The 15,277-nt window shown below is 27.5% G+C and overlaps 1 protein-coding gene across 2 annotated transcripts in view; it reads left to right on the forward strand.

Annotated features, from left to right (window-relative positions):
- The window catches only part of LOC112603624 (COBW domain-containing protein 1-like), a 32,371-nt gene extending 23,878 nt beyond the window's left edge, over positions 1-8,493 (forward strand). For both annotated transcript variants that reach the window (XM_025352301.1, XM_025352300.1), the window contains 2 exons: positions 7,374-7,497; positions 8,373-8,493. In XM_025352301.1, coding sequence (XP_025208086.1) covers positions 7,374-7,497; positions 8,373-8,455 — 207 coding nt within the window. In that variant the 3' untranslated portion in view covers positions 8,456-8,493. The remainder of the gene's footprint in view (positions 1-7,373; positions 7,498-8,372) is intronic.
- The last annotated feature ends 6,784 nt before the right edge of the window (positions 8,494-15,277 follow it).

Here is a 15,277-nt window from a genome sequence, read left to right on the forward strand (position 1 = left end):
ACGCTATAAATATCCTACGTATTATTATTATGTGTAGGTATATAAAATAATATAGCTCGTGTAAGCACGTTATATGGAAACGGTGTTAGAACAAGTCAGAATACTCGGGATCCGACTATCGTGTAATAATAATAAAAGGAGTTAGCAGCCAGTATGAGCCTTTGCCATCACGTAGGCCCCTCTCCTCTTAATTTTCGGGTGTTACCTACAAAAACCCGTGATGGAATTCTCCCTGCCACAAATGCCCGCATACCTTGCACTAACGGCCCATCCCTGAGGGCACATCGACATAATCGTCTCGAATTCTAACATGATCGACATTATGCGATAATATCGTGAATAACTCCAACACGGCTGTTATAAATCAACATCTCAATACGTCGAAGTGTACGTGACACAATACGGCATTATATTTCAATATGTAAATAATTATAACCATTATAAATCGTGTTTGGTAAATATTTAATAGAGTTGATGTGTGAAAAAAACGATGTCATAGGCCGTTAAAAAAAAAAAAACTATTCAAATAAAATTTTAAAAATAAAATTATCAAATTATTCTTTCATAAACATGTATAAAAATGTAATGAATAAATATATTAATGATATATATCTTACGAAATTATGATTAATCGATACAATCATAAAATTATTTTAATTGATAACTTTCTATTTATATAAATACATGCTAATATTATTGTATTGCTATCTAATAATCCTCTCCTATATTGTACCTATTCATTATTATTAAAATATTTTGTGTAATATTAAACAAGTAGAAAGTTACGAATATTTTAAACGCTATATAGTCTAGTGTTTATAAATTAATTATTCAACAATATATACATATATAATATGGTAATGTGATTGATTAAAAATATGTATAAAATAAATATATCTTGTTGAGACTAAATCTTGAATTAAAATGCCCTTAAAAATACATTTTATAATAGAACTATTATTTAATAAATATTTTATGTGTATATGAAAAAAAAAAATAATATTAACACATCTATAAATTATCAATACAATTTACATAATAATATGTTATTGTAATCGAATGTTTTGGTTATTAGACATTCTCGGTTATTAATATAAATCTCAGACAAACGAATTTATATCTATTCAACTATCTTTTAAACTGTAAGATAAGTGCTTTATAGTTCAAATTTACATATTATATATATTCGTCTATGTTTGAACAAAATTCATGTAATCAAATTGTATATTTATATTGTCGTATGTAGCGTGCACAGCTCTAAATATATATTATACACATATATTTAATAGTGAGATATTATATAACTTGAACTGAAGTAGTAAAGGGTGGTAAGACGACAGACGGCTTTCGATTTGCATTCTCCGAATGTTTTATGGGCAAGTCAGCGACAGGCCTGATAGTAATTTTGCGCCGACCAAATCTAATAAACAGACAATTCAAAGGCTCCGCACTGGTGCCGCGTAAGCCCAACAAGAATGTGCATAGTCCTCTCATAATATTTATATGAGACCCGGTCTGGGTATAGTTGTTTTTTTCCATCCGTCGTTTACGCGTCCTCGTTTTATTTCTATTTATTTTTCATTTTATGTCTGGTCCAGACATAACACACGCGTATATATTAAATTTGGTACGCTAATTTTTCCGGATACCATTACGGATACCATATTCAACCCATATATTATTCTAATTGTTTTCGTCATTCTGGTTCTTTATATTATTCAAACATCAGCAGTTGATCACAGCGCGTAATATGTGCTTATCGTAGAACTGATTGCGGTGCAGATGCGTACTGCAATCAACGTATGTTATAATATACTCGTAGTACTCAGTTACTCAGATCTTAGACCTTGGTCACTTACTAATTTTAGTTATGCATACATTTTCTATTTTAACAAACGAATGTATTTTTTATTTTTTTTTTTATTTTTTGGAAATTTGGTAATATTCATACTTGGCATACCTGTTTCCTTAACTATTATTTTAATACTTACCTAATAAATTGTACGTCTTAAATAAATTTTAGTATTAAGTACTTACTTAAAAGATTTAATATACGGTATTACATTTTTTTTTTTTTTTTTTTTTATATGGTTGTCTTCTACAATTAATTTATTTTATGATTTTACTCATGTTTTTTCAAATATTATAAACCAGGTATAATTCAATTTTTGATTTTATCGTTTTAATGGACCACATACAGGAATTAAATTTATAATTTTTCATTTTACTTAAATACGACAAAAAATACTAAAATATTGATAATCATATTTTCATGAAAAAATATTGAATCATCGATTTATATACCTATATATATAGATATTTTTCTTTTCTCATATCTTATATTTAGATGAATAATGTAATAAAAATTAAAAATTTTAACATCTATCAAATAGCTTATGTATATGTTATTTTCGGTAGTATTTTAAGTTCATATTTCAACATTTAAAATGATTAATACAATAAGTTATTACAATTAATTAACCTTCCTCTATAACTCACCATAAAAAATTTAAAACGCATCACTGAAAAGAAAAAGTAGTCCAAAGTTTAAAATTCCAACAAGTTCATAAAATGTACTCAGATTAGTTTTTCCATTAAAACATTTATAAATATAGGTACTTACCATATACTTAATTTCTCTTTATATCAATCATTGGGCATCTCCCATTTGCACCAAAATAAAATTAATTTGTTATGAGTACAGCCCATTTGCGTCAAAATAAGAAAAGTATATTTTTTCCGGACATGGATCAATTATGTCTATAACAAAGTTTTTGTTTAGGGTCAGTGTACCAATTGCGCTCCTTTTATTTTAATGTCAGTGCACTGATTGCACTTGTATTTAAATTTTCCTATCTTCAGTTATAAAAATATTGTTATTCAATCTAATTCCATAAACAATCTACACACAAAAATGCTTAAAAATTAAAAACTTATTTATTGATCAATTTATTACTGGTTTTATAATATATTTTATAACAGTATCGGGATTTTTTAAAACCTTATTGTTATTACTTATTATTATATAATTGTATTTAAATTATAGTCTATTATACGAATTTTTTAAAAATAATAACCAATAAATAATAATACAAATTATTTTAAACAATAAGTACCTAATAAATAGTTAGTACATATTTTTTATTTTTTTTTAATTATAATCAATAATACTTATTTTAATCTTCGTTTTTAGAAGTAGTGAATTGTAAATCGATTAATGCTTTACGAACATCAGACACAGATTTAGGATTTGAAGTAAGAGATTTTTAACGAGCACAGTAAATACTTCTTCGTACAGCAGATTCATCAGATATAGTAAAACCTGAATTAGTTATGTAGTTATTCGGGCGAGATCATTTTTCGACCAAAACAAAATTTTTTGTAAAATTAGAGCAATTATATAATTCTATAATTGCCCAAATTTTACAAAAATTATAATGATTTTGGTCGTAAAGAGAATCAATCTATTTTAAATTTGGTCGAAAACGATTATGCCCAGCTATTCATTTCACTTAAAATAATTTTCCTAGGACGAATACTTATATCTTTGACAGCCATACGCTTACATGCTGCAGTTATATATTTAAAATCTATAAACTTATAAAAATTACTTTTTTATACGTTATATGGTTATAGACACGAGTACACGACGTCTTTTAAATATAAAAATTAACCAATTCGTTAATGTAAAATGTTTACGCAGATAAATTTTGCATAGGTCAATGGGCAGTTGGAAAAAATATAACTTTTTTATTTTCGCGCAAACAGGTTGCGGTATCTAAAACAAATTCATTTTTTTTTTTTTTTTTTTTTGGCGCAAATGGATAACCCTGCAATCATTTATGATGTTGTTATATACGACTTTTATTCAAAATACATATAATATACCTATTAAATTATATTGCAGTTAGAATGTAGAATAATATTAGATTTTTTTTATTTTAACTTGTACTTACTAATTAATATATTATTTAATTTGGATCTATTTTTTTTATATAGTTTATAACATCAAAAACAGCTGGTTTGTAAAATATATCATATGTTAACATTACTCATTAAAAAAATACGTCAAAATGACAACATATGTCCCTTATTTATTATAAATAATGCCGTAAAATTAATTTTTGTATGTTTTTTCTTACACTGTAAAATATAATATTGTTGATATTTGCATGAAATAAACAGTAATTGGTAATACGTAATATCAACTCATCTGATATGTAAAATTATAATATACATACTATCTTAATGATTGAAACACAATGGTACATAATCATTATTATTGTTTTTTTTTTTTAAAGATTAAATCTTGATATTATGTAAAATAGTACTTATGTAAAATGTACTCATCTTTAGAGTAAAACTAATTTTACGTCATCAATATACACTATCTAAAATTAATTTTTATTTAACGACATTTGTTACAATGTATACACTAAACACATAGAGCAGGTGATTAGAATTTGTAAGATATATAATAATAAATATATATACTTATGTCGTCGTATACCTATGTATTATTATGTGTTGTATATATTATATGCTATGTGTTGTACTCGTATACTCGTATAGATATATTTCAACAATAGGTTGTCAGTAAAAGCTTATCGTTTCGACGTTTGTTTTCGGTCTGTGCTTGAAGAACCAAGGCATATGCACGTGACTGCTGCCAGAGGAAATAATAATAATAATAATAATAATAATAATAATAATAATAATGATAATAGCAATAATAGAAGTGAAAGATGAGAAAATGTCTCGGCGCCTGAGGAAACAACAGTATTCGTGTAGTGCACAAACATATACATTATAAGGAGAAGAACACACGTCTTATATATATTATAGTATATGCATAATATATCGTGTATAGCCACGGCAAGGAGGGATTGGTACGCAAAAAGGAGTGGTGGTGCCGGGTGACTGTTGGTAGTTTTTGAGTGCGTGAAATTCACGCTTTCCGCACGGCCAAGTCCGCTAGTGAAACAGCGGTGGCACGTGCGGACGGAATGCTTTTGTGGGACTCCTACGCCTTCGTCGGGCGTCAAAATGTTTTTATTAAATTTTAAATTGCAGACTGACTTGTATATTTTATACGCGCGCACGCCTTGCATGATATACGGTCAAAGCTGCAACTTGGTCCCAGGCGTCGTTGAGCACACGCCGCGTAAAGTATATATTATATCAAAATCTTTTTTTTTATAAACAAATGTTCACATAACTCATGGCGAGTCACGCATGGCATTTTGTTGTTTTAAATATAATTAGGCAATAGCCAATTGTCGTATTGCATTAATAACTATAATTATATAGTATGAGTATGACCGTATAGGTATAAATCTCCCTGAACTGACTATATTTGTACAGTTATTAAAGTAAATATAATATTTAAAATATTATATATTACTTTTACAGTTATAGTTTTACATGTATATGCATAAAATAATCTTTTGGGAAAATCCAAAATAAGTAGCAGATAAAAGTATAAAACACTTTGCATTATTTTCAACCCCTTTGGCAAAAATAAAACAGTAAGAGATAAAAATTGAAAACATATATTGAGTATTGTTTTGTTTAAAATCAACAAATATTATACAATAGAAGATTTATCGCCGTTCAAAACTAATGTAGTTATCAACAGGCATAAAATATATACCTTTTTCTGAGCTCTAGAAATGCAGTGATAAGAAAAAAATCCAGATTATAATATTGCTTACCTATAATACATAGATTTCGAATAAAATATGAAAAATTTTAATTATTGCAGCTCATCGTGGACACTACGCATTGCGTTACGTTATCACTTATCATAAAGCATTATTGCTAATAACGCCTGCCAAAAATATTTCTACTGCATCATAATATTATTATACGTATTTTATGACCGCCGCCGCCACAATAATGTATTTTTCCAAGAGTAGTGTAGGATCCTAGAACAATATAACATAATAATATGCGTACAAATATATGTATATATATAATATGATTTGGTTAGGCGTATATCAGTATAAATATTGTTCGATGTATAGTAATAATGATAAATGATGTAATAATATAGAAATTTGGAATTTTCTATTAACTTCAAATGAAACATGGGAGATAGTTCCATGCAAACATTTTAATAGTGTGTTTACACTTTAAACTAAAGAATAAATAAAACTATGTTTTTGATGTTATATATTCTTTGTTCAATCCATTGAGTATTTTTTTTATTTTTTTTTTTTTTTTATAAAGATGAACTAAACGTTTATCTTCATTCGAATTAAATTGAAAACGTGTTAGCTCTATAGTGAAATTAATAAGGTATAAGTGAACAATTTAGAACGATTGCTAAACAATGTTCTTATTATGTTGGATTGAAAAAGAACTGTATAGTTATTGAAACAATTCTTGTGTATATTTTAGTCTTGCAGCATTTAAAATTATCTCATCACCGTGCGCACTTAAATTTGACAGAATAAGTCTTTCAATCTGATAACCATTGACAATTCTGCTTTTGCAGTTATTTTTACAGTGTCCGCGATCATAATGATATCATATCAGGCCGGTTTCCGACGAGCCATGAGCGTGTGCATGTGTGAAAATTCATGACGGCATTAATCAAAAGCTATCCGGGACGCGTTAAACGGTGGGGCTGGGCCTTAAGCGTTTTATCGCTGCGCAATTCGGTGTTAATAATTCGTCAAAGTTTTCCGACTTGTAACTACAACACGTGGAGGCGTTACCAATCAGCCGCGGCGCCCGCCCGAGTTTCCGAGAGCCTTTGATGTTTTAATTAAACCGTGATTAACGCGCACGCCACCCACCGCCAGCCCGAGAGGCTGCTGCTTTGCGAGGGTCGGTTACACAAACAGCCAGCCGGTCGGCGGACGAACGACCGGCTAAAGAATTTCAATATCAAACACTTGCTGCGAATTAAAAAACTATCTATACCCGTTGGTGGTGCTGTACAAATACCGACGAAAACAAACTGGTGTAAAACGAATTACAATATAATAATAAATGTGTACTTATAGTTTATGTACGCCCAGTGGACTGCAGTGAGCGAAAGCCGCTCCGTATATTATTATTTGGCGCTCTTGTATAATCCTTTTTTAGTTTTTTTAATTTTTCCAAGCGTATATATAACACCCGACAGAAAATCAAATCCTTTTACCCTCGGTGTGCGTGTACACATAGTAAATTACATTTAAATTGATTTGCGCCACGCATTTGATCATTCGATTTTGGATTGCATCTTTTATTTATTTATTTATTTATTTTTAATTTAATAAAATGCTAGAATGTGTGTATTTGATACATCGGACCCAAAAGATTGTGTGTGTACTTAATATAATATATAAGTTTGTAATTTTTGTATACGATATGTATTACAGGGCGTAATTAGATTCGCGGATGGTTCAATAGCTATGATACAAAGTGTCTACGACATGTACGAGTTTCAGGAATTATCCGAAAATTTATCGGAAGTACCGCCGGGCAGTAGAATTATTCTTATAGGTGAGTAATTTATTTATTTTTACATATTACGATATTTATAGTTTATATACTATAGGATTTTTATGTATACTGGGTAAAATTGTAAGTGATTTTTTTCTCAACAAATTCATAAAAAAATATATATTATTACATTTTTTAATTTAAATCATATTAGCTAAAATTAAAAAAAGATAATATATCAATATAAAATATTTGAATGTATTCAATTATTATTATAAGCTTCATAAAATGAAACGAAAATTGCCGTTTATTATTTATATTTTCATTTATGTAAAACTATACTTGTATATTGGTGGTGAACTAAACTTTGAGTTTCTAGTCAGAAATTTAACCTAATCGAATTGTTGTAATATTTTATCGCAATTAAATATTTATTTTTTTTCTAAAATATTAATATTTTTATTTCATGGTAAGATCAAACTATTATTATGTTGAAACTCTACATAATATATTTTAAATAAATTAAATTAGTTGTCATTTAATCCAGGGCTTCTCAAATTGGGGGCTGCAGCAATATGACTGGTGGGCTGTGGAATATTTATTTATTTTTTTAAAATGCTTTTGTCTATTTAGTTATTATGTCATTTTAGTATAAAATTTGAGAACAAATAATTAATGATTTTAATTAAAGGGGCCTTAACAGTTTCACATTAAATTTAAGGAGGCCCATGACAAAAAAGTTTGAGAAGTACCGATTTAAGTTATATCTATAAAATAAAAAATAAGAAACAAGTAGCCATAACTCTCATTTATAGCGGTTTAGGTTGAAAGAAATACATCATAATAAAATTAATTCATTCATCACTCTTCTTAAAATCTAAAATTCATACCAAGACGAAGAAACATTTAAATTATTGTTATTATATTTTTTTCAGGTACGTTTTTGGACAAAGCCAAATTGAACTACATACTTACTAAATGTATAGATTCTGAAAATGAATCATTATTCAGAAAATAAGATATAAATGGCGTGAATAATTTTAATCAGTGGTTGTAATTTCCATTGATAATAATATATGTAAATTAAAATATATTTTGAAAAAAAAATTTCTGTTTTAATATTATGTCGTTATTTTTAAACAAATTATAAATATTGACAGTGTATAGAATTTTATTGTTCACTGTTAAAGATGACAATTTAAAAGAATTATTGAAAAATTAATCTCAACCTTAACCACACCTTACCACCATCTTATTATTCTACTATACTTATGTTAAACTAATGGTTTTAAGTAAAATGGTTTATGTCACACTGCATGTTTTGGAATAATATCCACTCGAGAATTTTATAGTTTCTCACAGTCTTATACCATTTATAATATTTCATCATCAGAAATGCTTACATATTTATCGGAATAAGTCCTTCAATCGCTGATAGCCACATTGTTTCCAAAACCATTAAAAATGCACAATGAAAATGTAAAGAAAATCACTAAAATGTATACAATTCACTCTATTGCAGCGAACAAACATTTACGTAATAAGTATACACCATATGGGAAAAATATATAGTTCAGTTAATAGTATAGGTATATATTTATTTCATGTATAAAATTAACTTAAGTTGCCAATATTATTTAGTTAAATGGTTATAGTCGAAATAACATCATGTAGTTAAATTGAATTTCCAATAGTAAAAATAATAGTCATTTATATTGAAGTAAATTTTAACCTATTCGCATACTTAGTTGGCTAAGACATAATATATAAATAACTACTATTTATAGCAGATAAAACCTGGCTATTTTTTTACCAAATCTTTGACGAAATTAGAGTAAATTTAACTAAATCATAGTATTAGTACCTATTATATTTTAACTATGATACCTTATAGTAAGATTTTCTAAATTAAATTAATAACAATCTCTAAAAAGTAGTGTATCCTATGGTGATTCAAATTTCTTAATTTCTATGAGCCTCTTCTTTTACTGTAAATTAATAACAGAACATTTTTATGAAAATATCAACGTATCTTAATTTAAATTTGTAGGAGTATCTGTCTAGTTTTTAAGTTAGTAAATACACGTGTGCTAGTTCTCAAATTATGTTTTAACCCTATAATATCATGGATCATATTACTGTATTTAGTTCATAAGGTTGAATAACTCAAAAACTTAACTCGTTCAAACTTGGATTTTAACACATAATATTTTCAAAATATTTATCTGCCTAACGATTTACTGTGTTTAACGTGGTTTTTTATTTTAATGAGAGAAATGTATATCACTATAGGACACTCTTAAGTCGCATTGAAAAATCTAAGCGTTTGAAAATACGGTCCTCATGCATACTTATAAAACTCCAAACTCCAAAGATAAGGATTTGAATAAATGTACCATCAAAAAGAAAAAATGGAGGATGAACACGCTTGGCGAATCGTGTGTACGTATAAATATACTGGAATACGTCTCCAAAGACGTTGGTAAACGATGGAAACCAATTGTTTCGGCGACAAAGGCACTCGATCCGCAAGAGGCGTAAAAAGCAAATAAATGACTGCGGCCCTGTGGCGTCGACGGGCGCACTATTAGTCTTCAGCGACCGGGCGCTGTTGTACAGCTAATATGCGCACGTCCTTCACACCTACACGACGTGAGTACAACTTCTGTGAAGGGAAAATGAGACAGGGGGTATAAGTGGAAACAGTAAGAAGAAATAGAGGAAAAAGAAGAAAAGAAGCCGTTTGAACGAGACGTGAATATAACCTATATAGTACGCATCACGAGTCTTGTAAACCGAGTGACTTTAACATTGCTATATAATAGGCCCTCGAGCAAAATTCCGATTTTAATTAACCGTATTTGGCAGTATGTCAGCGTCGAAATAAATGTTTTCGCCGCCACACCGCTGTTTGAATAATCGCGCATCGATGAAATCGCGATGGCCCGGAGCTGGTCGGCAACCTTACCATCATCGTTTGTATTCGTGCACTGAGGAAATATAGTATAATATAATATAGTGATGTAACCGTAATAACTGCCCATCTTCGTCTTTTTTTTTTCTGTCACCGTAACGAAATCCTCTTTATATGGTATACGTATTATACTTTTAAGTACATTATTAAATTACAATGCATAAATGATTTTCTATTTCTTTCTTGGCGCAAGATCCCGTCCGATATTTATAGACGATTATATCATTATTTTATTACATTATTATTAATTTTATTGCTTTCTATTGGTCGCGTCATACATTCGACGATCTTTCATTGGCCAATGATTTTATTTAACAACGTAGCACGTTCGGGAGTATAATTTAAATAAATAAAGTCGCCATAATAATTGTATTCGAAAAAATTATAAATAGTTATTCATTAGTGTAACTTTTAAAATTAAATAAAGTATAATTATTAAATTCAAAGAAAATTATTATATAATTTACAAATAAGAAATATTAATTCCCACTAAAACTTTGTTAAAAATCAAAAAGGTCTTGCTATATTATTTTATATTTATGCGATACAGAAAACATAATTTTTTATTGATGCTTATTATTTCATACTTAACAATTTTTAGAAAGTGTTCATATAGTATGTTTATAATACCTTCAACGTGCTTCTTTTTCAATATATAAAGAATTTCAATCAATGTATGTTATCTTGATAAGTTTATAATAGATACTTACATAGTTACATACATATGTTATGTATTTATTATAATACTATTACTGTAATTATATTTTACTTATGTATATTGTAAAGTTAATATTTCTTAATATTTAATAGGTATCAGTATATTTGATATTATTTTTCACTATTTTAATTTGGTGCTTACAATAAAAATGAATTCTTACAAAAAGCTAACAAATTTTAGTATCACTACAGTGTTAGTTAATAATCTAATATTGCTTGGGCAATAATAATAGTTGTATATTATCAGCCCGATCAATTTTAAAGTATGACCAAGCACCTAAAAGTGTTATGCATAATTTAAATCAAATAACTGTTTTACTTTTTCAAATATATGATTAATAAATTATTTATTATTTTTATTGCTGAAAATACTAAAAATAATTAAACAAACATAATTGTATTATATAGAATGTTCTAGATTAAAGTCAATAACGATGAATTAAAATACACATATTTATTTTTAATTACTCATATATAGCACATAGGTCAGTACATAATAATATTATGTAGTGTTTAAATTAAAATTATTTTTTCAGTTCAACATATTTTATTGAACCACAATTTTCAATCTACACTAGAAAATAATACAATGATAACTGAACTTACTCATTTTATATTTACATTATGGGAATGAGAGAAACGTTAAAATAAACTAAATTATTATGTCTTTATAAGTGTATCTAATTTTAAATATAATAAATGATCATAGTAAGTTTATACTTCAATTTTATAAATATTTTCAATTTATCATGGTAAATGATTAATTTTAAAGAATTTGGGATCAATGTGTTATTTTATTTTATTATGAAAGCTATGTTAATTTTTGAGCAATTTCAACTGTGGAATAATTATTTAAAAGTACATATCTAATATTATAATGTATTTACATAGGAAGGTTCATTGTATTTATGAACTTTATTTTCGTGAATAATTTCTGAAAAATTTTAAGTAAATTTCAATTTTGACATTTTTGTTATACCATCGCAGTTATAAATATTTTCTCATCAATATATTTCTAAAACTATGCAAAAAATTTACGTACTGTTTGTAGTGCAATGCCGTTTTTAAAATTTTCTACAGAATTATAGTATTGTATTATTATACTTAAAATCATCATTTTAATCTTATTCTGTTATTTTAATACGTTCATAATTTTTTTTACTTATTTTAATGAAGAAATAAAATAACTATAAAACAATGACATATTGTTATAAGAATACGAATATTTTATACGTATAATACCAAGTAACCCAAATATATTTTTATTTTATTAATTATTTTATTTTTTTTTTCATACTTATATATAAGTATAAACAAGAATAACATTTATTTATTATTCTGTATATAATATTTTAAATAACAGAATGTTAAGTTAATTTTTAACGATAAATAATTTAACACGAATTATTAAAAAGTATGTTGTAATTTTTAACTTGATTCTATGTTTTTAGATATTTTCAAAAAAACGAATATATGTATAATAATATATTAATATAGATATGTATATAACTTTTATCTAGATAAATTAAATTACTGTTGAAAATAATTCATAGGAAACAACCAATATATTATTATTATTTATTTAACGTATTTTTATAAATTTCATCGACACTGTTATTATAATAATTAACTTATCCAAAAATATTTATACATACTTAACTTATAGCAGTAGATCAAAATCTTCTTATTTTATGTACCTACTTATTTTTAAATAATTAAATGTCACTTTAAAATGTATCATTTATAATAGTTATTTAATATGTTAAAAATTCTAATAAAACTTGTCTCTCAGAATTCATAAGTCAAAAAAAATCATGTTAAATAATAAATAAACATTAATGTTTACATTAATTCTATCATGAAAGGAAGGACTTATAATTATTTAAAAAAATGTAATCAACTATTAAAACTTGAATTTTGTTTAGACTGCCCATATCTTTTAAAAAAAAAAATTAAATTTACTACAGTAAGACTGCAAAATAACCATTGTACTGACTACTGAATTATACAAAATACGGTTAATTTATTATACCCATATTAATATCTAGTCGTTCAATAATAAACATGTTGTATAACATTATGATATGTACGATTATCGCGGTTTACGGTGTCGTTTAAACGAAAGAGTCGACGACGACACGGACGACACTTATGTTAATGATGATGATGATGATGATGATAATAATAATAATAATAATAATAATAATATAGTAGTGACAGTTGTTTGCAGAGATTTGAAGTGGCCCCCGGTCGATGTGTTTCTGAGTCCGCAAAAACTCCCCCTAACCTCTCCTAATAACATTATAATATACGCGCACGCCCGAAAAACACTCGACCAACTGTTCTTTCGTAAAACATTTTTTTTTTTATTATTCCCTTTTATTTCTTTACATTACACACTTTGTAGGTTCTGATCGAATCACGACTATTGGAAATGCGATCCCGCCGCCGCAGTGTATAAGCGTCGAGGACTTTGGGGTATATATTTTATGATATCATTATCGTAGAAAAATAATAAAACAATTAACCCGCGCCGCGGCGGTCCGTCCCAAAATATCCGAGTGGTTGCCTTTAATATATCATTATTATATAATACATGCTCAGCAACTTCGGCATGTGTTACGTATATTCGATGACGGCAGTATGCTATATACAGTTGTAGTACGAGTTAACAATAGTACAATGCACATCGATGCAGTCGTTGGTAGTTATATATTAAACTAGTAAATAATATTAGTGTAGTATTCTTATGACGATTATGATCCTTATTATCAAAACTGTAAAACAATATTTTAATAATGTAATTTTCAAAGTAGGTAATTATTTTACAAATTAATGATGTCCCAAATGTTAGTAACAAAGATCGATGGATAAAAACACGTCATTTGACTACATTTTTGTATTATTTCTTTGATTTTTATACATATACATATTACGTCATTACTACACTATGGGTTAGGGTCATAAAAAATACAATAAAATGATATAGATAAATACAGTTTTTCTAGTATAATACTTAGTATATAGACTTGTATAGGTATCTACTCGTAAATATGAAATGAAAAACGAAAAATTAAATATGATATATGTTTCACGATAACTTAAATAGAATTGTATAATATTTTAATACTAAATTTTGTCCTTGAAGGTTTTGATAATAATAATTTTACTTCTACTTTATTTTAATAAATAAATAAAATAAATTTAGAACTATTAAGTAATTAATTTTTTTAAATTTTTTTTTTTGAAAGCTAAGTTGATCTTTCTGGTGAAAAGAAGGGATTAATTTAGATATCATGTACCAATGTTTAAAAACAAATAAAAATAAAAATTTATAATAATCCCTCTAAAATGTTATTCAAGTAGGTATAAATACTTTGGCTTAAAAAAATTGAAGTAAGCGAATCCGTCCACAAAAATCGTATCTTTATCGCTTTTACGTTTTAGACGACTTGTACACTTCACCGCGTCGTATAATAATAACCACCGGGTGTAAGTATAATGTTATACTATAAAGGTACGTCCTATGCATACAAGTGTTACACAACAATAATAATAATCGTAAGCCCACGTGAAAACAGTCGGTTTGTTATTGTAAATTTAACGGGCTGTCTACACTGTTTAGGCGAAAATGATAATAATAGTAATAATAATATTGATGGAAAATAAAAATTCCTTTTTATGTCGGCCGCCGCGCCGAAGACGTAAACTATACGTGCGCACATTATATATTAATATGAACCCGTGTTTAAAATCGTTTACACCATATGTATCAATCTGTTTTCGGACAACTTAAAAACATAAACATCCCGAGACGAAGAGACCGACTATCCACATGTCTATACACGCCGACCCGCACGAACACGACGCTTTCAAATACATCTCCTCTGTCCGCGCACGGTCATATACATTATACATCTTATATATATATATATATTAATATATACGCGTGTGTGCGGCCTCGCGTTATATTTTAACAATGTTGTTTTTGGACCGGTGTGTGAACCGTCGCCGCCACTACACACACACACACATACAGGCTTAGTATTATCGTCTTATAATACATAATGTGTAAATGTGTAATAACTAATATGTGTGTGTGTGTGCTTGCGAGTGCGTGAACTTATATTTATGTGTGTAAGGATGTAT

Source organism: Melanaphis sacchari, unplaced genomic scaffold, assembly GCF_002803265.2.
Source record: "Melanaphis sacchari strain LSU unplaced genomic scaffold, SCAv2.0 Contig10_pilon_pilon, whole genome shotgun sequence".
Lineage (NCBI taxonomy): Eukaryota > Metazoa > Arthropoda > Insecta > Hemiptera > Aphididae > Melanaphis > Melanaphis sacchari.